The following is a 26445-nucleotide window of genomic DNA, read 5'->3' as shown; positions in this document are numbered from 1 at the left end:
TTAAAGCAAAAAGTGTATTTCTGAAAATGTATTATAGAAATATCTTATAAACATAGATAGATAATTCAGCTAGATGAGCTGAAAGATGGACTCAAAGAGAGAAATAAGAAATTTCGGAAAGGTTTTTGTGTGTAGACACAAATGGTGGGTCCCTGTCTGGCTCTGGGTGCTCTTATCCAAAGCTGACATGGTCGCAGGACACTCTGCCTCTTTTCTAAATTGCTCTCTGGGTGGAAGAGTTAATGGAGGATCTACCTCCCCCCACCCCTTTCTGCAGGCCCTGCTAAGATAAACAGGTGTGAAATGTTTTTCTCTGTTTATATACAGTTCTTAAAAAGGACAATTTCTTCCTAACTCATCCTGACAAACGGCTGTGGGTAAACATTCCAGATCCTTTATGAGTTTGCTAAAACAGGAAAAAAATCCACAATGATAAAGGAAAAGCCGTATTTCGAATACCACCCAAGTAGTGAGTTAGAAGTTCTTTATACATTTTCACCTACAGAGCAAATACAGATTTCTTCCCCTTATAATTACCAAATCTGGAGCAAGCCAGAAACACAGAGTTCTACAGCCTTATTGGTTAACAAACAAATGTTCTATTTGTATTCCCAAAGAATACTACAAAGAAGGTGCCAAGTGCCCAGATAAATGCAAATTACACTTAACTTAAAATGTCTGTAGTGTTTCTCCAGCTATCAACTAAGGCCTGGAGAAACTCTTAAGTAGAATTCATGTTTACTTTATACCATATGTATGCAGAGCCTCATGACAGCAAAGAAATTGGAGGGAAAAAGAAAGATAAACAAGGAGATTAAAATTCTGGGTCATCAACAATACTGTGGGAGAGGTGAAGCAGAAAATATCAAAAAACATATAAGGAAACTTCAAAGCACTTTGCATGATTCAAAACAAAACAGGAGGTGAATTGCCGAGGTGTACAGAACAGGCCAATTATAAAGATATTTTCCCTGTCTCCATGCTAAAAGTAAGATTCCATGCAATTGGTCGGCTCCGCTTTCTTTTATTATTATTATAAAAATAGCACATGCTCACTGTTTCCCATTTTTCATGGCCATACACAACTCTGGATACATTCGCCTGTGCATTTTTTCCAATTATTCCCTTAGAACAAATTCTCAAAAGTGAGGGTTGATGGGTCAAATGACATTTCATTTCCAGACCTCTGTGAATCTCCCAAACCGCCCTCTGGAAGGTCATGCCTGCCATTTTAGACTTCCACTGGAAGTCTACACTTCTCTGAACCCTGCCCGGCTCTCCTCTGCAGGCCTCTCTCTCAATGGCAGCTAGCAGGTCTCTTGCAGCCCTTTTTCCATCAGGGCCTGGAGGTAAGTAGGGGGCCCTCCTCGCTCATTACCACTTCCAGACAGCCCTCCTCGCCTCCTCCCTAGAAGCTGAATGCTATGTCATTCGACTGCATCATCCATAATCCCTCACTGCTGCCAACTGACACCAAGAGATGAGTGTGCCAATTACCTACCCCTTCACCACTGTAAGTGACATCATTCCTTCCCACCTCCACCAATCTTGTATGGGGTTGGTGCGGGGCGGGGGGGGGGGGGGGGGGCGGGGAGGATATCTCCATATTGTTCTATGATGCCACCATAAGGATCCTATATGATAAGGATTCTCCACTGGGGGGAAGATACCAACTTCTGGCAGATAGGGAAAGGGGAAGGAACAGGTATATAGTATCATAGAAAACGTGGATTTTAAAAGTTTGGGAAACACTATACTATAGGTATGTAGCTAGTTACTGGCAGCTTTTTTTTTTTTTAAGATTTTATTTATTAACTCACAAGACACAAAGAGAGAGAGGCAGAGACACGGGCAGAGGGAGAAGCAGGCTCCCTGTGGGGAGCCTGATGTGGGACTTGATCCCAGGACCCTGGGATCACCCCCTGAGCCAAAGGCAGACGCTCAACCCCTGAGCCACCTCGGTGCCTCTCGACAGCTCTTAAAAAAGAAAGCTCTGCTGAAATGTGCTCAACAAGCCACAGAGGAGAGTATAAATACTGGGTGTGTTCACACTGTAAGTTGCTGAACTAACCACTATCACAACAGTCACAAATGCTGAAAGTGGACTGGGTGCCGGGAAGCGTGCTGAGTGTCCTCAGGGGACTACCCCACCTGGCCCTCATGATCACCCCACGAAGCAGGCCCTCTTATTATCTACATTTCACAGGAGAGGAAACTAAGATCCGGTTAAGTAATGACCAGCGCAGCCTGGAGGCGAGCGTCCACTGCCCGAGTCCGGAGCGCAGGCTCTGAAAGCACTTGGCTCTACAGCTTCCTAGGGACTAAAGCCTCCATCTTCAGCAAAAGACAGACGACTTGGTTTAGAACCGGCAAATGAAAATTCATTCTAGGGTCTTCATAAGTATTTCGACTGCCATCTCAGCCAGCGGACGGATTCCCCGTTAAGGACATGCTGCCAGAAAGAAGTTTTTCCTGGTTTCTCTCGAATGGCCTTGATCTCAGATAGTTATCTCCTCAGAGTCACAGACAATTTCCAGACGACACGTGTCACGCACCCTGGAGTCCAGGAAAATCCCTTCTGTTGTCTCTGGCGGCCAGGCCCGGGGAGCCCTCACCCCCAGCCCTCCCTGCCTACTGGAGCGCCCCGGGCCTAGGCCCCCTGTTCGGGTCTTCACCACGAGACAAGCCGCCCCGGGTCGCCGGGCCCCTCTCCCACCTGCTCACCCCTGTGTGACCGCGCACAGTCCAGCCGGACCCCATCCCCAGGTCCCCCACTTCCTGAAACCCTTGCCCTGGGCCCTCAGGCCAGCAGCTGGACACCCTGCCCCTGAACGTCTTCCCTAACCTGCGCATCGCCTTCCCCGACGGAGGCCGGGCTCCGCTCCACAGGCCGCCCTCTCTCCAGGGCAGGAGCGGGTCCCCCTCAGCACTTGCTCCGTGGGGCCTGGCGGTGCGCAGGGGTCCTCCTCGCCGCTCATTACCTCCTCCTGACCGCTCGCCCCCTCCCTAGAGGCTGACTCTTGCGTCCTCATCAGGCCGCACCATCCCTCATCCTTCACTGTTGCCAACACACACCAACAACTCCCAAGAGGACTCTTCATTTCTTGAGGGTTTTCGCTCCTGGCTCACTGACATCTTCCCCAACTACTATTCTTGTCTCACAGTGTGGGAATGTTCACATGCACGTAAACGAGGCTCTGGCACTTGTCCCCTCAAGCCCTTGAACTCGGCTGCAAGGATCCAGTGCTTCCCCACACCTTAGTCACGCATTCCTTTGCTCACACCCTAGACCCAGTAGTTTCAATCACTGCACACACACCCCCACCCCGCTTCTACTCCCGGCTCCTCCTGTTAGCACCTGGGATCCAGTGGCCCCACGGCCTATGACCACCCGCACTTCCTTCCCAGCTGTCTTCCCTTCCTTCCTTACCTAGCTTAAATTCCTTACCCTTCCTTTGGGTGCATCCTCACCTCCCTCCTTGTGCTTTTAACTGCCCTGTACTCAGGAAGACCACAACCCCCCAAAACCCCAGGTCTCGGTCTATTCCACCCCTGCACCTGCTGAGCTGAATGTGCAGCTATCGCTGCTCGGCAGCCGTCCTAGGCTTCCTCAGTCCCGTGGTTCTCGGGGTCTTGCACACAGATGCTGATTGTTTCAGCCCCTTTTGTTGAAAACGTGACCCTTGCCTTCGCTGCCTTGCCTTGGTACCTTGGTGCCTTGGTCAAAAATCTACTGACCAAATATGGATCTATTATTTCTGGACCCTGTTCTGTTCCACGGTCGATCTGCAACGTGAACACCAACGAGGCTTGGTGTTGGGGCTTTACAATAAGTAACGAAACGAGGTAGGACATCGTGGAAGGCCTCCAACATGGTTCTTTTTCAAAACTGTTTTGTTTGTGCCACGTCCTTTACGTTATCACACAGGTCTTACAACCTGCTTGTCAATTTCTACCAAAAAGTGACTGGTGTGACAACTGGGCTTGTACCGAACCAAATAGCAAATCCATCTCAGGAGAACCGGCACCTTAACAGCACGTTCTGACCATGAACGTCGTGTACCTCCCCGCTTACCGACGTCTTCTCTCAGTTCTCTCAGCAGCACTTGACAGTTTGCGGTATAAAGATCTCGCATAGTTCTCTGGTTACATTTATCCTTTAGTATTTCATATTTCTTTTTAGAAATAGAACTTTATATTTTAGTTGTGGTACATAATATAAAATTTACCATTTCAACCGCTGTCTGTAAGTGTACAACGCATGACGCATTAAGGACGTTGTTCACATTGTGGCACAAACGTCCCCACGATCCTCTCCCAGAATTTGTTCATCATCCCAAACGGAAATTCTGTATCAACTTATTGATGCTCCCTATTCCCACTGGCCGCTGGGTACCACTGTCTGCCTTCCGCGTCTGTATTTGCCTACCCTAGGCACCTTGTATAAGTAAAATCATGCAGTAATTGTCCTTTTTGTGTTTGGCTTTTGCTTAGCATGCCATTTTCAAGATTCATTCATGTTCGGGGATCCCTGGGTGGCGCAGCGGTTTGGCGCCTGCCTTTGGCCCAGGGCGGGATCCTGGAGACCCGGGATCGAATCCCACGTCGGGTTCCCGGTGCATGGAGCCTGCTTCTCCCTCTGCCTGTGTCTCTGCCTCTCTCTCTCTCTCTCTCTCTCTGTGTGTGACTATCATAAATTAAATAAATAAGTAAGTAAGTAAGTAAATAAATAAATAAATAAAAGATTCATCCATGTTCTAGGGTGTACCCCAATTTCATTTATTTTTTAAGGGATGAATACTATTGCACTACCTCCATATACAATATTTTGCTTATCCTTTCCTCTGTTGATGGATATTTGGGATGTTTCCAACTATTTCATAGTTTTATTGTATTATAAATGGTATTTCTTTAGGGTGCTGAATCAAATTTTTCACCGCTTGTATCAAAAATGAACTCCTCGTCTTCTCTCACAAATCTGTTCCACCCACAATCTTCCCTATTTCACAAGACGGCAAATACATCCTCCATGCCCTCAGAGCAAAGCCTTTGGGCCTTCTGCGACTTTATGCTCACACAGCATGTCCAATCAGTGAGCAAATCTGGTTAGCTCTATCTTTATTTTTTTTTTTTTTTAAATATTTTTTTTTCAACTTTTATTTATTTATGATAGTCACAGAGAGAGAGAGAGAGAGAGGCAGAGACACAGGCCGAGGGAGAAGCAGGCTCCATGCACCGGGAGCCCGATGTGGGATTCGATCCCGGGTCTCCAGGATCGCGCCCTGGGCCAAAGGCAGGCGCCAAACCGCTGCGCCACCCAGGGATCCCTAGCTCTATCTTTAAAACAAACCCCAAATGCAACCACATCTGAACTGCCTCCATGGCAACCTTCCTGGTCCCAGACACAAATACCTCTCACCAGGATGATAATCCTAACTGGCCCTACTGCCCCTGCCTCTGCCCCATATGGTCTTTTCTCAACAGTTTATCCAGAGTAGCCATATTAAAAACACAAGTCAAATAATTTCACTGCTCTAACCCAAAGCATTCAGTTGCTCACTATTTCCCACCCAAGTTGAAATCAGAAGGTCTTACAGTTGCCTACCAGGCTCTATGCCATTCAGCCTTGCTCCGTCTCCGGCCTCACTTCCTGTTCCTCCTCCCCGCATCCACTCCACAACAATGGCCTCCTTGCTATTTCTCCAATCCAACAGCTATGCCCCCACCTGGCATTTGCCTGTCCCTTTGGGGAGTTTTACCTACATATAAGCACAGGGTTCTCTCTCTGTCTCTCTCTCTCACCTCCTTCAAGTTTGTACCCAATATCCTCTGCCCAACACACCTTAATTTGCAACTCTGACCCCACGCTGGCCCTCCTGGTTTCCCTTACTCTGCTGTTTTTTCCTTATATTTTTTATATAAACATTTTTAATATAAACTTTTAATTTGGGAATAATTTCAGATCTACAGAAAAGTTGAAAAGATAAGGCAGACAGTCCCGCTCACCTTGTTTCCCCTAAGTTTAACATGTTGCACCACTCAGACTTGTTAAAGCTGAAAAACCACCACTGGTACATTACTAATAACTAAACTCTAGACTTTATTTGGCTTTCACCATTTCACCATTTTCTCCACCAATGCCTTTTTTTTTTCTCCCCTCCTATTCTAGAATCCAATTCAGGATACCAAATGTTTGCTCTCCTTGCCTCCTTAACCTCTTCTGGATTCTGACAGTTTCTGCCAACAACCCCGAGAGGCAGTGCCCAGGCGTTTTGTAGAATGTCCATCAATTTGAGTTTATCTGGTATTTTCCTCATGACTAGACTGGCATTACAGGTTTTGGGGAAGAAGACCACAGAGATGAGGTGTGTCTCGTCACATCACATTGATGCGGCTTATCCCTAGTGATGCTAACCCAGATCACTTGGCACCTGCCAAGTTTGTCCACTGTATAAAGTTACGGAGCCTAAAGTTCTCAGTTTTTCCTTTTCTATACTCCAGTCTTTGCAACTGAGTCACTAAGTTCAGCCCATATTTAAGAAGGGGTAAGCATCTTATGCTTTAACATACAATTTAATTAATGTTTTATTCCCACATTTGAAGGTAAGCTCTAAAAGGACATGAATTATTGTCTATTTTATCACCGGTATGGCTCCAGTATCTAAAACGGTACCTTGCATGTAATAATATTTGTTGGACAAGAGAATACCAAAAAGGAGATTTCCTAGTAATCTGTTCAGGTCATAGCTTCTTACAACAACAATTATATGCCCCCCACCTAGAAAAGTACATGCTTAGGGGAAAAAATCACATATGTCATTCACTGTAAGGTCTTACTAACATGTTGAGTTACCTTTCTCAGTGGTATGTGCAGTTTTATCAGGAGAAACTTTTTTTTTTTTTTTTTAATGATAGTCACACAGAGAGAGAGAGAGAGAGAGGCAGAGACACAGGCAGAGGGAGAAGCAGGCTCCATGCACCGGGAGCCCGACGCGGGACCCGATCCCGCGTCTCCAGGATCGCGCCCTGGGCCAAAGGCAGGCGCCAAACCACTGCGCCACCCAGGGATCCCCGAGAAACTATCTTAAAGAGTGGAATTATCAATACCAAAATTTTAGGCATTAGTAATAGGATTAAATAGAGAATATAGGTCTACTGCCTAAAATAGTGGCTGCAAATAATGGGAACTCAAGAAATGCCCACTTTCTTCTATTTCTTTGCCCTACATTTAGGAGAGAGAGATTCTGGGGGCTCAGAGGGTCTTCCCTGGAACCTCAAATATATACTTGTTCTACCTGCCAACAATTTTAAATTATTTTTGAAATAAGGCAGAGTATAAATTTTTAACATTCCACATTCCTGAATCCAGTTAATATTAATCTCTGAATCTCTTACTAAAAGTCTGTTCCTGGTCTGTTCAGCAGATGAGGTAAGTCTACCTAGAAGCAGAGTTTCCCACATATCCTCATTGTTCCGAGACATGTACCCTGGCCCTAGCCACAATTCCCAGGCTCTTTGGAGTATAAACTCTTTCCCAAGGAAGAATGCAGATTACACTTAGGGCCTTAGTTTGTGGTTAAGAACCTGTCCTGAGATTTTAAGGGGAAAACGTTGTCCCAGTTTCATGACTTTAAAGATTCGCCCACAGTTGAACTGGTTTAGGAAAAGTCAGTTTAGATGCCAACAAACCTGTGTACTGTATTTAAAAATACCCATCCGATGACATAAAAACGAATACCTGTTGCTTATGATCAACTGTACAACTACAGTTTTTTTTTAATGTATGTCTTTTTTTTTAAGATTTTATTTATTTATTCATGAGAGAGAGAGGCAGAGACACAGGCAGAGGATCCCTACAACTACAGTTCTAATAACAGAAGCAATTTAGTTTCCCACTGAAGGAAGTGCTGTTCTACATGTTTTAAAAATTTAATGAGTTAAACTGATTCTGTTCATTAATTGCTTAATATAATCTCTCTTTAAAAGCAGAGCAGCCTTATAGTCCCCTCCTCTTTTCACAGAGCCTGCACACACACTCACCAGACATTTCCATCCTTATCAGTGTAGCTGATTTTACCAAGCACTATTTTCTGACAACCAGCAACAGGGATAAAAGTCACATTCTCAAGTCATTAAGATTCCGGCAGTCTCATTTCATTTAGGACACCTTAATTTTTCTCAGGTCATCGATCAATGAACATCTGATATTAACAGAGCTAAGAAAAAGCATCTTGGATTTCTTTTTTGGAAACACATAAAAAAAAATGGGGATCCCTGTGTGGCTCAGTGGTTTGGTGCCTGTCTTTGGCCCAGGGCGCGATCCTGGAGTCCCGGGATCGAGTCCTGCATCGGGCTCCCTGCATGGAGCCTGCTTCTCCCTCTTCCTGTGTCTCTGCCTCTCTATCATAAACAAACAAACAAACAAATAAATCTTTAAAAAAAAAAAGTAAGAACCATGGCCAGGAAAATCCTCCCTAGCTGCTATAGAAGCTTTCATTCAAAGACAAATGAATTCATTAAGAACTCAAAAACTCAGCCAAACATGAAGAAGGAAAAGCTACAAAGCAGACTAGGAATGGCAAATTGTATTTTTTCTAGAGTCAGGAATACAAGACCTTTCTGTAAATCTCACAAGTGAAAAAAGCTGAGGTGTGAACACCAGGTTTATTATTTTGTTTACTTATGCCCTATAGATGTACAGATTGTTTACAGTGAGCTCAGGAAATACAAAGATCAGTAAGATCTAGATCCTGTGCTCAAGCAGCTGACATACAGAAGAGGGTAAGATTTGTTCTATGTGGCCCCAGAGCCAGAGCCCATTATCAATGCCTAGAAGTTACAATATAAAGAACTTTCTAAGAATTAAACTGTTCCAAAACTAAACAGCCTGCATCTCACATGTCTTCAAAGGCAATATTCAGACAGGAACTGGGTGTCCTAACCAGGAGCAGGAATTAGGCATGAATAAAAAAAAATTAACAAGATGGTCTCTATCTTGGGTAATTTCGTGTGACTTCCTGTCTTCACTAGAAAACAGAGAAGAAAATTCTAGATACCTATTTATTTATTTTTAAAGATTTTATTTGAGAGAGAGAGAATGAGCAGGGGGAGGGGCAGAGCGACAAGGAGACTCCCCACTGAGCTTGGAGCCCAGAGCTCAATCCCAAGACAAGATCATGACCCAAGCTAAAGTCAGACACTTAACCAACTGAGCCACCCTGGCACCCCTAGATACCTTTTTGATACCCAAGTGACATAATCCTATTGTGAAGACTAACAGCCAATCATATCTATTTTGAAACTGTCTGAAATACTCACGGATGGCTCTTCTCCAATTTTTCAGTTGTTCTCTCTGTATCTGGCTCTGAATTTCTCAGAAATTCAATTTGTGCTTCATACTATTTTTATAAAGAAAGAACCTACCTTTGTATTACACCAGTCAGGATACAACATTTTTATTGGAATACATTCATTGGTTTGATTTCAGCACAATATTTAGAGCACGGCTGGATATTAATTAACTGGATAATATTAACTAACCGAAATGCTTATTGCTTAATATACCGAGATCAATAATACTTTAATGAAGAGTTGAAATAACAGTTTGCAATTAATGTTCCTCACATGGCCAATCAAAAATAACTTCCACATGCAAGTAAACATGTAATCTAACAAAGTTTTGAAAGGACTGTAAAAATGTAAAACAACTGAGCAGCAAAGATAAGGAGGAATAGGGGTTTTTGCAGATTAAAGATTTTTATGGTCACATCATTAATCTGAAGAAAAGCCAAAAGTGATGCTCGTCTGCATGTAACTGCAATTCACAGATCATGATAAGAACATTATTTGTAATTCAGGTGACTTTCTAATCAAATTCAGTTCTAAACCCCCCTGGTTCTAGGAGAAGCCCTTCCTATGGCTTTTCCCCACCTATGATTGATTACCTCTCCTCCGAGGTTTGTGCAGCCCTCAGAAACATCAGCAATACGTGCTTACTCGTTTAACATATACATTTGTTCAATATGTGTCTAATTTCTTAAATCTCTTTTGAGTAGTTCACCTGGGGCGGGGGGGGGGGCGGGGAGGGAAGGTCTTAAATTATCAGCACCTAGTAAGGAAACTGCCACGCAGAGACAGGCTGAGTGATGGATAGCTGCTCAGTATACCCTTTGTGTGACTTCCTGTCTTCACTAGAAAACAAAGAAGAAAATTCTAGATACCTATTTATTTATTTATTTTTAAAGATTTTATTTATTTGAAAGAGAACATGAACAGGGGGAGGGGCAGAGGGACAAGCAGACTCCCCACTGAGCTTGGAGCCCGGGGTTCAATCTCAGGATGAGGACTACGTTAATTATGAAATAAGATGAGGGATCCCTGGGTGGCTGAGCGGCTTAGCACCACCTTCGGCCCAGGGCATGATCCTGGAGTCCCATAAGATCGAGTCCCATGCTGGGCTCCCTGCATGGAGCCTGCTTCTCCCTCTGCCTATGTCTCTGCGTCTCTCTCTCTCTCTGTCTCTCATGAATAAATAAATAAAATCTTTTAAAAAAATATGAAATAAGATGATTTATTTAACAGTGCTTATTCTCTAAGTGATGATTTACACATGGTGCACCAAAGTAGAAGTATATGGCACTCTGAAATGTTTAAAATTTCCTAAGCAGGAGTGGCAGGGCAGCCTAAAGGGTAGAAAAGCTGGAGCATTTGTAAAAATCACACAGCAGAGACCTTACAGAGAAGGCAAGAGCCGGGAGCTCCGGCACCACGCAGCTGAAGGAAGCCACCCCCCCCCCTCGGGAGCTCAGGGACAGAGGCGGGGCTGCGGGTGTGCCCACCCAGGACCCTTCCCGAGGACGAGGACGGAGCAGAGGTCAAGGGGCAGGCCCGGGCTGGCCGAGGCGAGGCGGGCAGGGCGGGAGGCTGCGGGTCTCGGGCGGGCTGCCACCCGGAAGGACGGGGCCCAGGGACCGCAGCAGGGCTACCTGGGACAGTGAAGATGAAGATGGTCGGGACGGCGACAGCATCGGGGAAGGCAGAGCCCGCCCCGGCCCTCGGGGGCTCGCCCCAGGGCTGGGGAGGCACCGTGGCCTGTAAACGCAGCCTCCGGCACCTTTCCCCCCAGGGAAGGTTCTAGCAAACCACGAACTGGAGCTTTCACCAAACGTGACCCGATCGGCCAGCCTGACCGCAGAGGACGGCTGTGCCGTGCACCTGCCAGCGGACCGTCGTCCCGCGCTTGCGACGAGTCAGCGGCTCTTCGAGCCCCTTCTCCGTGTGTTATCGCACGTCACCCTCCTGCCGAGCCCAGGGCGTGGGTGCTGAGAGGCGGGTGAGGGCCCGGGACGGGAAGGCCTCGCTCTCGTGCTCAGGGACACGGCCCGGCGGGACCTGTGCCCGCGGCCGGGGGCGACCGCGGGGATCCGACAGCCTCTAGGCCACTGCCGGTTTGACAGGGTCACCTGAAATTCCAAACCACCGCTGACACCCTGAGCACCCGCACGTGCCCTCCAGTGGGCGTCGGGCAGCTCTGGAAGGCTCGGCCGCCCTGCCAGGCCCCCGCGGAGCTTGTGACCCCGCAGATGGGAGGCCCCGGAAGGCGGCTTCTAACAAGCTCCCAGGGGCAGCCTGATGCTTCGGGGCCAAAGGGCACACTTTGGAGGACCACTGACCTAAATGGGAAAAGTCCAGAAGGGGCGAATCCTGCCTGGGGACGGAACAGCTGTGCGGGGGCTGCCTCGGCGGAGCGCCCAGCGCAGGCCTCCCGAGCGCAGGGGAGGCGCCCAGGCTGGCACCCGGGGGCGGGCACTGGAGGGCGCAGCCGCGACGGCCCGGCTGCCAGCTCTGCCACGGTGAAGTCGGCCTCGTGCTAGCGGCAGGTGCCCCGCGGCCTGCAGACGCACCATCCCGGATCAATGCCACACCTGCCAGAACTCCGCGGCGGCTGCGGGCAGCCACAATATCTCCGCTTGCCTCCGTCCTATCAATGTACTTAAACACGGAGAGGATTTACCAAGGAGACACGATGCCGTTTCATGCTTCCTTGCTGTGTTCAGAGTCAGGGGAAAATAAAATAGCGTTCCCACAGCAGACGTCCCACAGCAGACGTCCACGCAAACGACTCTTTAGTAAAAGGTCAGCCCCAGAGCTGCAGAGCAAAGGAAGACGGGTCTCCCCGGGGCTGAGACAGTGATAAAAACATTTGCCAGCCTTCGGTGAGCCACTAAATGCCGTGGCGTTGGTGAAGTCCGTGTAAGAGAAGCTTTTCCTTTTAGTTCTCTGTGTCGATTTCAAGAGTGTATTTTCTGTTTCTCACAGGCATTTCCCCCTTTATACAAAAGCTGCTTGGTAGTTCCTCTTCTTATGCCCTGTTTTGACATTTTGATGTTCTCTCTTTAATTATAGATACAGCATGGGACAGTTTCAAAACCTGAATTTATCTGGATTTCAACATTTCTACAACAAATTTGGTAAGTTTGTTGTGTGTGTGTTTTTAAATAAAGGGAGTGGTGCTTTGCAAAAGGCAAGGCAAAAAATCCTCATATTTCACCTCTTGAACACTCTGTTTCCTTTCAGTTCTTTTGGGGAAACAAAAGGAATCATTTTCGTATCTCATACTTAAGTCTGGTTTCCTACTATCAGTAGGATACCCACGGATGTCAAGGTAACATAAATGCTCGCAGGTCTCCATCTCTTGGAAAAACATATCATGTGCAGACATGTCTGGTTTAACATATCATTAAATATACTGCAAGAGCAAAATGAAGCTGTTGTGATTAGCCTTTCTAAAAGGGTCGTGAAGCTGATGAACTAATTCACTGTGCTGTGTGAGGTCAGTGCTTGGAAAGAGGACCTTGACCTGCAATGTCTTTCCCTGCCTTCTCCACTTCCTGCTTCAATTTCTGCCTAAACAATACTGTTCGATCTCAACTCATCTGAGATTTACCAAAAAGATACGATAATGACTTCTTTCCTTACCTTTATAATAATATCCTTCAGATATTATTTTTTTCCTGTTGAAATTCTTAACAAAAATAAATAGTGCACCGTAAGTAAATCTGCAACTAACATAAGCTAAATTATCACTGAAGAATTCTTTGAAAAAAATCGATAGAAAAGTAAACATTAAACATTTTAGGCGCACATATTGAGACAGGAAAATTAGTAATCTGTGACATATTGAAGAATTTTATAAAACTCCATTCACTTGAACATCCTGAGAAAGTGACATAGACTGTCAGAGCTATAATTTTTTTTATTTTTTTCCAATTATAAAAGTAAATATAAGGCTCACGCAGTGTTCATATTTGTCAAAACTGAGTGATCTGTGCACTTCATTGTATGTAAATTTTACCTCAAAAGGAAACAAAACAGTAAACACCTACGAAACTCTGGTAATAATATGCATGCTGAAGTATTTAAGGGGAAAGGTACTGATGCATGCAACTTATTCTGAATTGCATCAAAATGGATTGATGGATAGAAGGACACATAGCTGAATATATATGTGATGAAGCAAGTATTTATGTTAATGACAGACCCTAGATGGTAGACATATAGATGTTCACTAGAAAACTCCTTCAACTCTTCTTTATGTTTGAAATTTTCACAATAAACTGTTGAGGGGAAATATGAGATTATAGAAGAATATGGAAAACAACAGAAGTATAAGAAAAACATAAAAACACCAAACAGACACCAAGCAGACACCCAAGACCTTACTATGTATGTACAATGCTTTGTAGCTTGCTTTACCACTTAGCGACATAATAACGTGCATTTCCTTAGTTCTCTAAATATTCTTCCAAATGCAACAGAATTCCATCGTACAGGTGTAGAATAATTTTTTGCAGCTTTACTGAGGCATAATCAACAGATAAAATTGTAATATTTTAAAAGTATAAAACATAATTTTACTACACATATGTACTGTGTTACTTCCACTGTGTGAATCCTTTCATATCTATCACCTCCCATATTTGCCTGTGTGTGTGTGTGTGTGTGTGTGTGTGTGTTTGAGAAGTAGCATAATTTAAAAAAAAAAAAAAAAAAAAAAAAAGAGAAGTAGCATAATTTAAAAGATAATTTGTTACAGAATACTTGGGTTGTTTCCAGTTCTTCACCATTTTCCATCTGAGATGAGCAGCCTATTCTATCCATCTTTCTGCATATCTCTGATTATTTCCTTAGGATGAAGTCATAGAAGTAAAATTGCTGGCTTAAAGAGAGTAAATATTTTAAGACTTTTGATACATTTTGCTAATCTCTTTCCAAGTAGTTTACCAATTTACATCCCTAACACATGATCACAAATCATAGCTAGCCATATTAATGCTTCAATTAAATGCTTGTATAAGTATAATTTATCTGTAATCATTCTTCCTCCCAAAGAACAAAGGCTCTTTTAATTTTTTTTTTTTTTAAGATTTGCATATCTGAGGAAGAGTTAGTATAGGATAGGGAAGGGCAGGGGAAGAAGAGAATCTCAAACAGACTTTGCACGTCACTCAATCCCACAACCTCAAGATTATGACCTGAGCAGAAACCAAGAGTCAGATGCTAAACCAACTGTGCCCACCCAGGGGTCCCCAAAGGCTTTTTTTTTTTTTTTTAAAGCAAGTCTACATGAAGCCAAACGAGTATCCAAATCTTGGTTTCTAAATATCATGGTTTCAAATCAGGTACCCTGAACCTGGGCTTCTTGAAGAAATGGCTGATTGCAGGAACGAGATCAGCCTGGAACATCTTCTTGTGCCAGGAAATAAGGAAATGCTAAAAAGTGATGGAGACATCAAAAGGACACAGGAACTAACTGGAAGGGACCCTTGCATTGGGACATTTTCAGCATGAAAGGGAATAACGACAGTAATATAATGTAACATTTTGAATTTTAAAAAGAATCTAAAAGTCTACAATGAAACAATGAATGAATAGGTGAATAAATAAGTGAAGAAAGGGAGGCTCTCACTTATGCTAGACCTTTTTGCTTTATAATAGTATCTCATTCAAACAAGAATTGCCAACAGATGCTTAAAACATTGGGTAACTTTTGTTGAGAGAAGATATTTACATAGCCTCAGAGTATCTTCCAGCAGCTTAATTATTAATTACAGATGGAAAAGAGGTATTTTTACTATGGAGAAACTGGGTGAACCCCTCTTAGTCGAGGGTCAAAATTAGTATTACCAGTAACAAGACAAATGGACATTGTAGTTTCCCATTAAGATACGCCAAAGGCATATGACCGGTGAAGTATTCCTACTTCAAAACTGCATAACCTTAAACTAGGCAAGAGGAAGAGGAAATCAGATAAACCCAAAAAGAGGGACATTCTACAAAACAGTCCTGCACTCTTCGAAAATGTCCAAGTTTAAAAGACAAAAATGGAGAAAACGTTCAGTTAAAGCAAACTAAACAGATATAGCAATTAATGCAATATGTGATCCTGATTGGATCCTGGGTTGGAAAAAACTGCCATAAAAAGTCCTTTTTTGGACACCTAATTTCTGAATGATACACATTTAGGTTAAAATCAACTAATTTCTGAATGATACACATTTAGGTTAAAATCCTACACAAGAGCAGGACTTTGTAGTTTCCAATTCCTGTTTTCACCCCTGTGCTTTCCTATGTCATTTTCCTAGCTTCTCAAAGATAGTTTAAAAAAAAAAAAAAAGTATTAATGGAGAGGGGACAAATAGGTTGCAATTACTGTTTTCCTGTCAAAATTTGTTCCATGACTCAAAAAGTCTTTCTCACATTCAATAACCATATTAGAGCATGTGTGTTGTACTGAAGCTGCAAGACCTAATGCTTATAAATATTAGCATGCTTAAATATTTTGAATATAAATGGGATAGAATTGGTTTATTTTCTCCCCAATCTGGTCAACTATAGATTTCAGAGTTAAGAACCACAGAACAGGGGTTCTGATCTCCTGGATTTGAACTGCCCCTCCTGAGGCACCTTAATATATTTTTCAAATCTCTATTTTCCCATCCATAAAATGGGTACAATAATGCTTGCCTGTAAAGGGCTTAAAAGTTCACTAGATAAAAGAAGCTAGGTCCATCCAGAGTAAGAAATGGTTTTACTAATTGGCTACTATTTTTCTACCTAGCACCCTTCTGTATAGTGCGCACACTGGCACTAAAAGCTATCGCTCCATAATGCTTTCCACAACCTCCTGGTACCCCAAGGCAGAAATATCTTAGACCTTCTCATCTGGCTTCAACAACTGGAAACCCAGCTGGTGATCACACAGTCACACAGCACTGCTGGGAGGAAATGCCACAAAGTGCTGCCATTTGGGTTTCCTTCTCTAATCAATTGCTATGGTTCACTGACAACAATTAAGAGGAAAAAAAGAAAGAAAGAAAGAAATCATCCAGGGGAGATTAAAAGATATTTATGGAAAGTTCACTTTAAAAAGACATGGGGAAAAAAAAAAGAATAATTAGCCAAAACAGGACATAAATAGAAATGACCAAAGCAAGCTACAGAGGGTAGCTGTTAAAAGCTATCACTGCCACTGAGCCCCTGCAGGTCAGCTCCACAATTAGCTTTACTCTCCAGGTACCAAACTGAACGTGGTGACCAAGCTGTGTCATATTTCTAAGGAAGATGAAGGGCATATGTACCGAAGATGAAGGACCAGCACAAGTCCCATACTCTGGAAGCCAAGACTCTTTTCTGATTTTATGAATAGGGCAGCTCTTTGTCTAGCATCTGTTAATTCTTTATTAAACAAAGTTCACCACTTTTGGCTTCGAGGTGAAATCCAAGAAACTATTATTGTGTATATTTCAGTAGAAAAATAATGCTTTGTATTTTTTAAAAGACAATTCCTGATGGCCACAAAATCACGAAACCCAAAATAGAAAGGGAATAAAATTTTCACACGTTACTCTTTACTGACCCCTCTCGGCTGACCTAGGGAAAAGAAAAGCCTGAAGCCTAAGAAGGGCTGAAGCCTCACCTTCCCCCTCGATGAGAGCTCAGAGAACATTCGGTCTTTCATGCCATGGAAAGAAATCCTCTCAGTTCAGATGACCCCTAGGAGAACTCAACCCTAACACACACGTGGCAGTGATTTCTATTTATGGGGCTCCCAGAATGGAAATTGGGAAACAGCCTCATGGATCAGCCCCAAAGGCCTCTCTTGCTAGGTCCCTGACAGCCTGTGACCTCTGACTCGGTTGAAAAGCTTACATAAGTGCAATCACGACCATTTCTGAGAGCAGAAAAAGACCTTACCTCTTTCTCTATTTTGAGCAGCTTCTTTACAGCCACCTCCTTGTCCTGTGATATCCATCTGGCTCGATATACGCTCCCAAAACTTCCTCCACCGCAGTTTTCAAAAAACTGCAAGTCATCAAATTTAATTTGCACAAAGGAGGTACCGAGAGACGACATCTCATAATGACAAAGTATTAGACTCCCACAAAATCTGCAGAGAGAAAGAAAAAGAAAAGTTGGATTATAAAAATACTAGAACAAATCCTCCGAATCCCACGTTAGGGAATGTGTAGCCAGTGCTGTGAAACTTCCAGAAAGAACCTGGATGACTTAGGAGAAAGGAAAGCAAGGCTGTAAACAAATCAGAAGGAAAACACGTACCCTGGCAGCCCATGCAAAAGTCAACAGCAACTTGTCCAGACTTTGAAACACAGCTGTTCACAGAGAAATGGCTCGGATTTCCCCCCTGACAAAACCTGTAGCGGTGCTTCCTGCACATCGAGAGCAGCTCTGCCTAAAGGCTACTGTGTCACCAGGTCTATCACGAAGCCTGACAAACCGGAGGCATGCTTTCAACAGCAGCCTTGCATAGCTCTTCCGGCATCCGAGGCATGCCCGCTCTCCACGCTGTGCGCACTGCACACAAAATATACATCATAACCTAACCAGCTGGGCATCCTGGCACGAGCAGGGCCACGATGCTGCAGACTGAACGCCAATTTCGGGGTTTATATCCCAAAAGCCAAGGTTCCATTTAGGGATGATAGAGAAGCCGGCCAAGTGTTTTCTACAAGTGGCTCCCTGGACTGTACACCGTAGCAGAATTTAATTAAAGAGTAGAAAATTTGCCCCTGATTACAATATATTAAGTCATCCAAAGAACTCTGCCAAGAATGTTTAAAAAAAAATATTATGTTTGTCTCCAGAGGAACAGATTACCCCTCCCAGAGATTATTACAGTGATAGTCTTCTGCGGTCTAAGGAGTTTTACTATTATCTGGGGAAGTGGTCATTCCTTACACACCGTGCCGAACCACAACCAGCAGGAAAAACAAAATAAAAACATACAAACAAGAAAACAAAGGACTAAAATTTTGAACCTGCATAAAAAAGCAGGCGGATAACAAAAGTGTGTGTGCATAGTCTTGCCAAACTGTAAACCAGAATCTCACAATGAGGGAGCAAAAAGATAAATCCGTATGTATACAAAACACCTGGGGTGGGGTCCTCCTAACTGTCAATGTCATGAGAGTTTATTTTAAAAAGCAGGAAAACTTCTAGCATAAGGAGACAGAAATAAATGTGATGACTAAATGCAAGGCATGACCACAAACTGGGTACTGGAGTCAAAAAACAAAATCTATAGAAGGTATTACTGGGATTTTGGGGAAATTTGAATACCAACTATCTATTAGGTACTATTATTTTATCCGTGGATATTAATGGTATTTTGCTTTGATAAGAGGATGTCCTTATTCTTGGGAGATCTACTGGGGGACACACTTAAGCATTATGCCTACAACTTAATTTAAAATGGTTTGACCACCCCCTTCCACCTCCAAAAATAGTTCATGGGTCTAGAGGGAAAGGAAGCGAATGTGGCAAAAATGTTCAGAACTGGTGAATCTAGGTAAAGGTTGTATGAGTGTTTCACTAGTCTTTCCATTTCTCTTGAGGTTTGATTATTTTCAAAATAAAAAGGTGAAGGAGGCAGTTTGTATCTATATAAATTGACAAAATTTCTTCATAAACAACTGGAAGGTCTGCTGAGTGATGTACACAGTTGGCTCAGAGATCTTAATGTGCAGCTGACGAGCAATCCCATTTTAGGAACACCATGTCACTGAGGAATGCCAATTTCTTCTTCTTCTTTTTTTTTCTTTTAAAGTAAGCTCTATGCCTAGTGTGGGGCTTGAACTCACAACTCTGAGATCAGGAGTCACATGTTCTACCTACTGGGCCAGCCAGACGCCCCGAGAATGATGATTTCTTACACAAAGTCAAACTCTGCTCTACTCTGGGGAGAAGGCAAGAGAGAGAATTGTTTGTTTGTCATATAAAGTTTAAAAGTTAGCTCACTGTCTCCATAAAACCACAGAGGAAAAAAACTTTAAAGCTATACACATATGTGAGTCAACAATTTACCTTACTAACTTTTGCTTCAATTCATATTCAGTTAATTACAGAAAAGAAGAAAGTTTGGGGGCACTTGGGTGGCTCAGTTAAGTATCTGCCTTCAGCTCAGGTCATGATCCCAGGATCCTGGGAGAGAGGCCCACATCAGACTCTGCTCAGCAAGGAGCCTGCTTCTCCCTCTCTCTCTGCCTGCCACTCCCTCTGCTAGTGCTCGCTCCTACTTGCGCATTCTCTCTGTCAAATAAATATATAAAACCTTTAAAAAGAAGAAATAAAAGTTTGAATAATATTTAGGAATGTGCCAAAGGTAGGAACATAGAATATGCAAGCTAAAAAGTTTGTTCAACAAAATGCAAAACACCACTTGCAAGATTCCCTCAGTGTTACCAATGCTAAGTCTATACTGCTAATCAATCATTTTTATTTTTATCAAAGTATAAAAATAAAATAGGACTACAAAGCTTATAATAAAAAAAAATAGAACTCTCTTGCTCTACCCCTCCCCACATCCACATCTCTCTCCAGAGGAAACTAATTTCAACTCCTTTAGCATTTTTTCTATTTACTTCCATATTTCTAAAAAAATGTGCTCATATTGCTATTTCTTGATGTTCCATTACAGATATTATCTATTCATTTCTCCCTGTGGAAGAAAAGGATTTAGTTTCCATATACTCCCATTACTCCTTGCATAAAAATATGTCACATTTGCCCAGTCCTCCCAGCTTCCAACTATACTGTAACATTTAGTTAAATCAATTCAGTAGTCTAACTATTGTAGACAAAGTAAATAATCCCAGGAGTACTGTGTAGAATTCAATGATTTTTCCTTTCTTAGATAACTTTTTGTTTCTCCTAGAGTTATTAGTTTCTCTGTTTTTGTTGTTGGCTTAGCTTCCCACTCCACCCCACCCCCCTGAAAGATTTCATTTATTTGAGAGAGCACGAGCAGGGGTAGGGGCAGAGGGGAAAGCAGACCCCCCACTGAGCAGAGACACCAACACATGGGGCTCAATTCCAGGACCCTGGGACCATGACCTAAGCCAAAGACAGATGCTTAACAGACTAAGCCACCCGGGCACCCCCCGGCTTAGCTTTTTATATTCTTAGCACTTACATACCTCATCAAACTCTCCCAAGAACTGCAAAAACTCCTCTAATGAAATAAAAACATCAGGTAATTTGGGGGAAAGTGTTCTATTGTTTTCTTAGAGACATTCTCCCTGTACTCTTCATCTTGATTCTCTCTGGCTGGATGGTTGCTATCTAGGCCTGACTTGGACTGGGACTTCTATTCACCATCATCCTAAAATTTCCTTCACCTTCTCCTTTGTGAGAAGCCCTGTCCTCGAATCCCCTGGTTTCTCTTTCCTGGTTTATTCGAGACTCTGTCTTAAAACGTCTTCATTCACCGGTAGCCTGGCTGGGTTTGCAATTCTATGGAGGAAATAATTTTCCTTATAATTTCAAAAGTATTATTCATAGTCTTCTAAGTTTCTAATGTGGCTATAAAGCAGCCTGATGCTGCTCTGGTAACTAATTCTTTTTATACTGTTACTTCTCTGAAAGCTTTGAGAACCCTGTGTTCCTTTCCAGAAACCTGAAATTAATAGGACATGTTGAAGAGTGTTTAGAAGTCCTTCCTACCATTCGTTGGTAGGACATTCAGTGAATCCTCTCAGCCCGTACTCTCAGTGAATTCATGTCTTTTAATTCTGGGAAAGTTTGTGTTACTCTTTTACCACTTATAGCTTTTACTTCTTGTTTTCTCATTCCCCATACATACATGAGGAACTACTTGCAGTTCTCAGTTCATGCTAACCTCTCTCACATCTATCCCCATACCTTTGCACAAGCTAGTTCTACTTTGAATGTCTTTCTCTGCCTGGGAAACTCCTGTCCTCAACTCTCTACTTCAAGTCTCATAAACAGAAATAGATTCTCCTCTGTGCCTTAGTGCCTTTCTTTATTCATTCATCTTTCCCACTTACTTCCCACCAGACTATAAATCCCTTAAAGGCAAAACTTTTTTTCTATTTACATCTGGATCTTCAGCACTTAAGTACACAGCCAGGCACGTCGCACATTTTCCATTCAAAAATTGCTGAATGAATGAATAAATGAATGAATAAATAGTTTCTGGCTGTCCTTCCATCATACCTTTTGTAGCTAGAAAGATTTCAAACAGGCTAAGGAAACTCTGAGCTCTGTAGTGTTTACAAGTTCTCCCCAGAGGACTGTGAAGAAAATTCTGATTTGAAAACTGCTGTCTAGGCCTTTTGGGAAACTGAGGAGAGTATATTTGGGACTCCAGAATTGGGCGTCTATGAGTCTAAAGGAGAATAAAGAAAAAGAGGAAGAACAGCAAGAGGGGAAAAAAGGAAGTTCTTTTCAAAACAAACCTAGAGATCTGAACCAGGATGAGATCAATAAATCTAAACGTTTGGTACAGAGCAAATCCAGGGAACATGGATGAATGGAGGCAGGATCAGCTACAGTTGAAAGGGACCTAAGAACACCAGAGGAAGGCTGACCACTGAGAAGTATAGTTCTCCAGGACCTTCCCTCCTTGAGGTGAGGCAACTAATCATGTTCTATTCATGTCCTTCCCAGAATCACTGTTACTCACTTTGTGATACATCCTGCCATTTGGAAAATGGCTATGTGTGAATGGAACTCTGTAATTACTTGAATGTTTTATTAAGACCATAAAAAATTTAGTCCCATCTTATTACTGAAGAGACTAACAATTCCGGGGTATGTGAGTACAGGTTTTAATTCCAGTGAGCTTGGCAAACCATCATGGACTTAGCTGAAAAACCTGATCGAGATTCCCATTGCCATCCGTATGGGTGTCAGACCACATACAGGTTCCCCCCACCATCCGAAAGGAGAGTCTTCCTATGAGACCTTTTGTTACCCAAAATGGTATTAAGCATAAAAGCAACTGCCATTAATTTACATGGAAAAAAGTTTGAGTATTTCCAGATGCCTAAATTGACAATTTTAGACTTTTCTGGTATTTTAGACATACCTTGCTAACAGATGCACAAAATAAGTCAAGATAAATAAAGTACAGATGCTCTCAGACACGGTTTAAAGCTACAGCAGCTGCATGCTGAGATGCTGAGTGTGGTAGGGGAGGGAGGGGAGAGAAGTTTGGGGTGCCTACGGCCTCTATATCAGCTCACTGCAAAACAAACACTGAAGGCAATTTCCCTTCACACCTTTTTTCCCTAAATGTGAAAATCCTCTTCGGATTTCTTTCAGTTAGTAAAAACAGGCACCGAGGTAGGTCTTTCATAAAAGCAAAGTGGTGTGATGCAAATTTTCAAAAAGTGGAAGATACCTGTATATTTATTTTTCCCCTTGAGCTATCCCCCTCTAATTTAAAATCATTATTCTAAGAGGATCAACTTATGATCAGAAGAATGGAAAATCTGAGTTGCTGATTACTTGTACTTAGAGCATCTTGGGGAAGACTACCAGCTAATGAAATTATATTCTCATTTTTCAGACGCATTCTCCAGTGAATAAAGCCGAATTTAACAATGAGTAATCTATATAAATGTATTTAACCTAATATGCCCATCAAATTATGTTTACATCCCACCATATTAAAATAATAGCTTTTACCCAAGAAAGGCAATTTTTCTCCATGTAACATTTCCCAGTCTAATTTTGTAGCATTTTAACTTTTGTTTCATAAACTCTCACAGCTATTTTAAGTATTAATAAGGATCTACCACACAGCGCAGAAAGGTAAGTTAAAGCAGAAATACTACAAAAATCAAAGCTAACAGGGTGTCACAGCACTGAAAATGCTGAAAATCACTAATGTGGTGGAGTCCAATTATTTGAGTACTTGAATAGTAAGACAGACTTTTTCAATTTTTAAAAATGTTAAAATTGAAATTTAAAAATGATTTTTAACTATTAACTAAATTACTGAAAGCGTATATATACCACCATCAGCAGGAACTATCAAAAGTGAAAACGTGTGGAGGCAGGAAACCTTAAGTGGAGTATTATTTGACTTTAAAGTTTTCAGCTTTCTAATCCAAAAAAAGAAAAATGGACTTTTGTCCTGAATTTAAAACAACAAAATAAAACAAAAAAGACCTTGCTAACATTCTATAAAAAACAAACAAGATTTAGAATTAGATAGATAATGGGTTTTAACTCTGCCTCTACCTCTTGGTAACCTTAAACCAAACACATTTTCTGACCTTGACATTGCAAATGTCTAAAAGGCCCAATAAATAAAAAATCTGAAATCTATTATTTTACTAAATGACTCACAGTTGCTAGCTCAAAAGTTTGCAGAATATTATCTGACTTGTTTAATGAGTTTTATTTCCAAATAACAGCTATCTCAACATAAAAGCAGCACGGTCCAGGGGAAAGACCCAGCTAGAGCCAGTAGCAAACCTGAATTTACTAGCTGTTAGACCTTGGCCCCGGCACTGTGCCTCTCTGACCTCAGTTTTCTTTTTTTTTTTTTAATATATATATTTTTAATTTTTATTTATTTATGATAGTCACAGAGAGAGAGAGAGAGAGGCAGAGACACAGGCAGAGGGAGAAGCAGGCTCCATGCATCGGGAGCCCGATGTGGGATTCAATCCCGGGTCTCCAGGATCACACCCCAAGCCAAAGGCAGGTGCTAAACCGCTGCGCCACCCAGGGATCCCTGACCTCAGTTTTCTCACTGGCAATAATACCCATCCTGCCTGGTGCTGGAAAGTGGGAGATGCTGTGAAAGTACCTTGGGTAGTACCAGCACCCAGTACACAATACTCAATAAATGGAAATGATGATTGTCAAGGTATCTTAATATTTCTTGTTTTCATATTTAGCCATTTACCTCTTTGGCTTTCATCGTCAGGTATGTTTTCCTCAATAGTTTTCTTCCCTCTGTTTTCAGATCATTTTACACCTCCAGTAGTTTTGCAGAGCAATGATATATAGATAAATGTACTATTTGTTCCCAAATCCCTCTTATCTATGAATGTTTTCATTTTTTCTCGCTCTTCTGTTTGCTGCTTTTGCTTCTGGCCATTTTTGCAAGATCTTATTAGTGAGTAATTATAATTTTCTTTCAAACCTTTTCACAAGAATAAGTTACTAAAAGACAATACTTTTTTTTTTTTTGCACTTTTTAAATAATAGTTTCTAGGCCTATTTATTCAATTATAGTATTCACTTTGGTAGGTTCCTAGAGTTTACCTACTTTCCATGCTGGCCACTGTCTTCCTTTATTAAATGATCTAAGAAACTGCAACCACTTTCATTAAATACCTGCAAATCATAACTTTTTTTTCTTAATTAAATCCACCATATAAAAGAACTAACTTTACTAGAAAATAGGTCTTTGGGCTTTTTTTAATTTTTCTTTTAGATTTATATGGGCTTATAATTTCTGAATGCAGATTCTTCCTCTTTTTCTATCCCTAATTTACATTTTCCTTTTTCCCTTCTTCACAAAAGTTACAAGTTTATTTTTGATGCAATATGGGAAAAAAACAAAATTATTTTAGAATGACCTGAATAGGACCAAAAAAGCCTTTTAGAAAACAGCCCTCAACAAATTCTTTTGCCAAACTTGCTGCTCTAATATTTATTTATGCTCATATTGTTTTTCAGCCTCCTTAACATAGATTACTGAATAAAACAAAAATATGCTTTATCACGTGTATTGAAACAATACCACTTGGATTATGGTTCTAATTATTGACTTGGTCTAATTATTAATATGGTGCTAACTATTAATAATATGAATTCTTTTTTTTTCTACAGGTCTTAGCTTTAAAACATGGGGAAAGCTTGAGTTTGGCATATTTGTTCACAACAGCAAGCGCAAAGATTCTAAGATTCTATTCTAGAAAAGGACTGCTCTTCCACTGTTTTTGTTTTTAAACCACTCAAAAGGGAAGCCTGGGTGGCTCAGCGGTTGAGCATCTGCCTTTGACTCAGGGCATGATCCTGGAGACCCGGGATAGAGTCCCGCATGGGGCTCCCTGCAGGGAGCCTGCTTCTCTCTCTGCCTATGTCTCTGTCTCAGTCTCTCTGTCCCTCATGAATAAATACATAAAATCTTTTATAAATAAATAAATACATACATACATACCACTTAAAAAATATCTGTAAGTCTAGCCAAAGGAGATTAGGTATGCAAATAGAACCAACTCATATTGTGTCTAGCATAGATATTCCTTCCTTCCTTCCTCCAATGCTGCCACTGAAAAGCAGCCTGTAGAGAACAGGTTGGGCTCAGTGGACAGGATCTTTAGTGATGATGGACAGCAGAGAGAAGTAGACTTTAAGACTCTAAGAAATAGAACAGCTACTGTTTTATTGTGTGTGTGTGTGTGTGTGCACGCACGCACGCTTCACCATGCAACAAATCCCTCTAATTATAGCTAAGGTTAAAGTAAAAATGAGTTAGCTAAATGCAACATTCTTATTTGTACTGTAATATTTTAATTAATGGAGACAGACTTCTGCAACACACATGTCCATGCCAGAAATGTTGTCACTGGAGGCAAAATAGGAATGTAGGAGGCAAGGGCACTTATGCCACAGAAAGACTGTGTGGAAATACGTCTGTGCTCAAACAGAAGCCCAACGAGGCAACATGAAGTAGGTACAATTCCGTGACATGAGGTCACTGCAGAGGGCCTGGTGTCCAAGGACTAGAGGCATGGGAAGAGAGCTGGACCAGAGTCTATGAGTCAAGGAGCACTGCAAGGGCACATTTCCATGGGCCCCCTGGAAGAGGAATCCACAGATGTTTGCGGGTGGGAGTGGTGGAGGCGGGAGAAAACAAGAGTAAACAAGGCTTACTTCACTCAGCAGACCTACCCATCCCTAATGGTGCTGCTACTTGGCTCTTGTTTCTACCCTTGAGCCATTTTCTGTCAAACAGAAAGTATCTGACAAACAGGTACCGTCTTAGACTAATTACCTAGAACAAACGTTCCCTGAAAAGGGTCAATAGGACAGTTAAAACCTAGCAACCCTGATGTAAGATGAAAGCAAATGGGGATTGTTAAAACCAGGGAAGACCCC

General features: G+C 42.2%; 1 protein-coding gene across 7 annotated transcripts in view; it reads right to left on the bottom strand.

Moving 5' to 3' along the window:
- MAP3K20 (mitogen-activated protein kinase kinase kinase 20) overlaps positions 1-26445 on the bottom strand; it is a 175516-nt gene that overhangs the window by 143524 nt on the left and 5547 nt on the right. For 6 of the 7 annotated variants that reach the window (XM_038584869.1, XM_038584870.1, XM_038584871.1 and 3 more), the window contains one exon: positions 17257-17449. In XM_038584869.1, coding sequence (XP_038440797.1) covers positions 17257-17415 — 159 coding nt within the window. In that variant the 5' untranslated portion in view covers positions 17416-17449. Of the gene's footprint in view, positions 1-17256; positions 17450-17619; positions 17920-26445 lie in introns of those variants that run through there. The other variant, XM_038584868.1, reaches the window with a different exon arrangement.

The sequence above is a fragment of the Canis lupus genome, chromosome 36, assembly GCF_011100685.1.
Source record: "Canis lupus familiaris isolate Mischka breed German Shepherd chromosome 36, alternate assembly UU_Cfam_GSD_1.0, whole genome shotgun sequence".
In the NCBI taxonomy this organism is placed as follows: domain Eukaryota; kingdom Metazoa; phylum Chordata; class Mammalia; order Carnivora; family Canidae; genus Canis; species Canis lupus.
The sequence above is the reverse complement of the archived record's forward strand: the minus strand, read 5'-3'. Positions and strand labels throughout refer to the sequence as shown.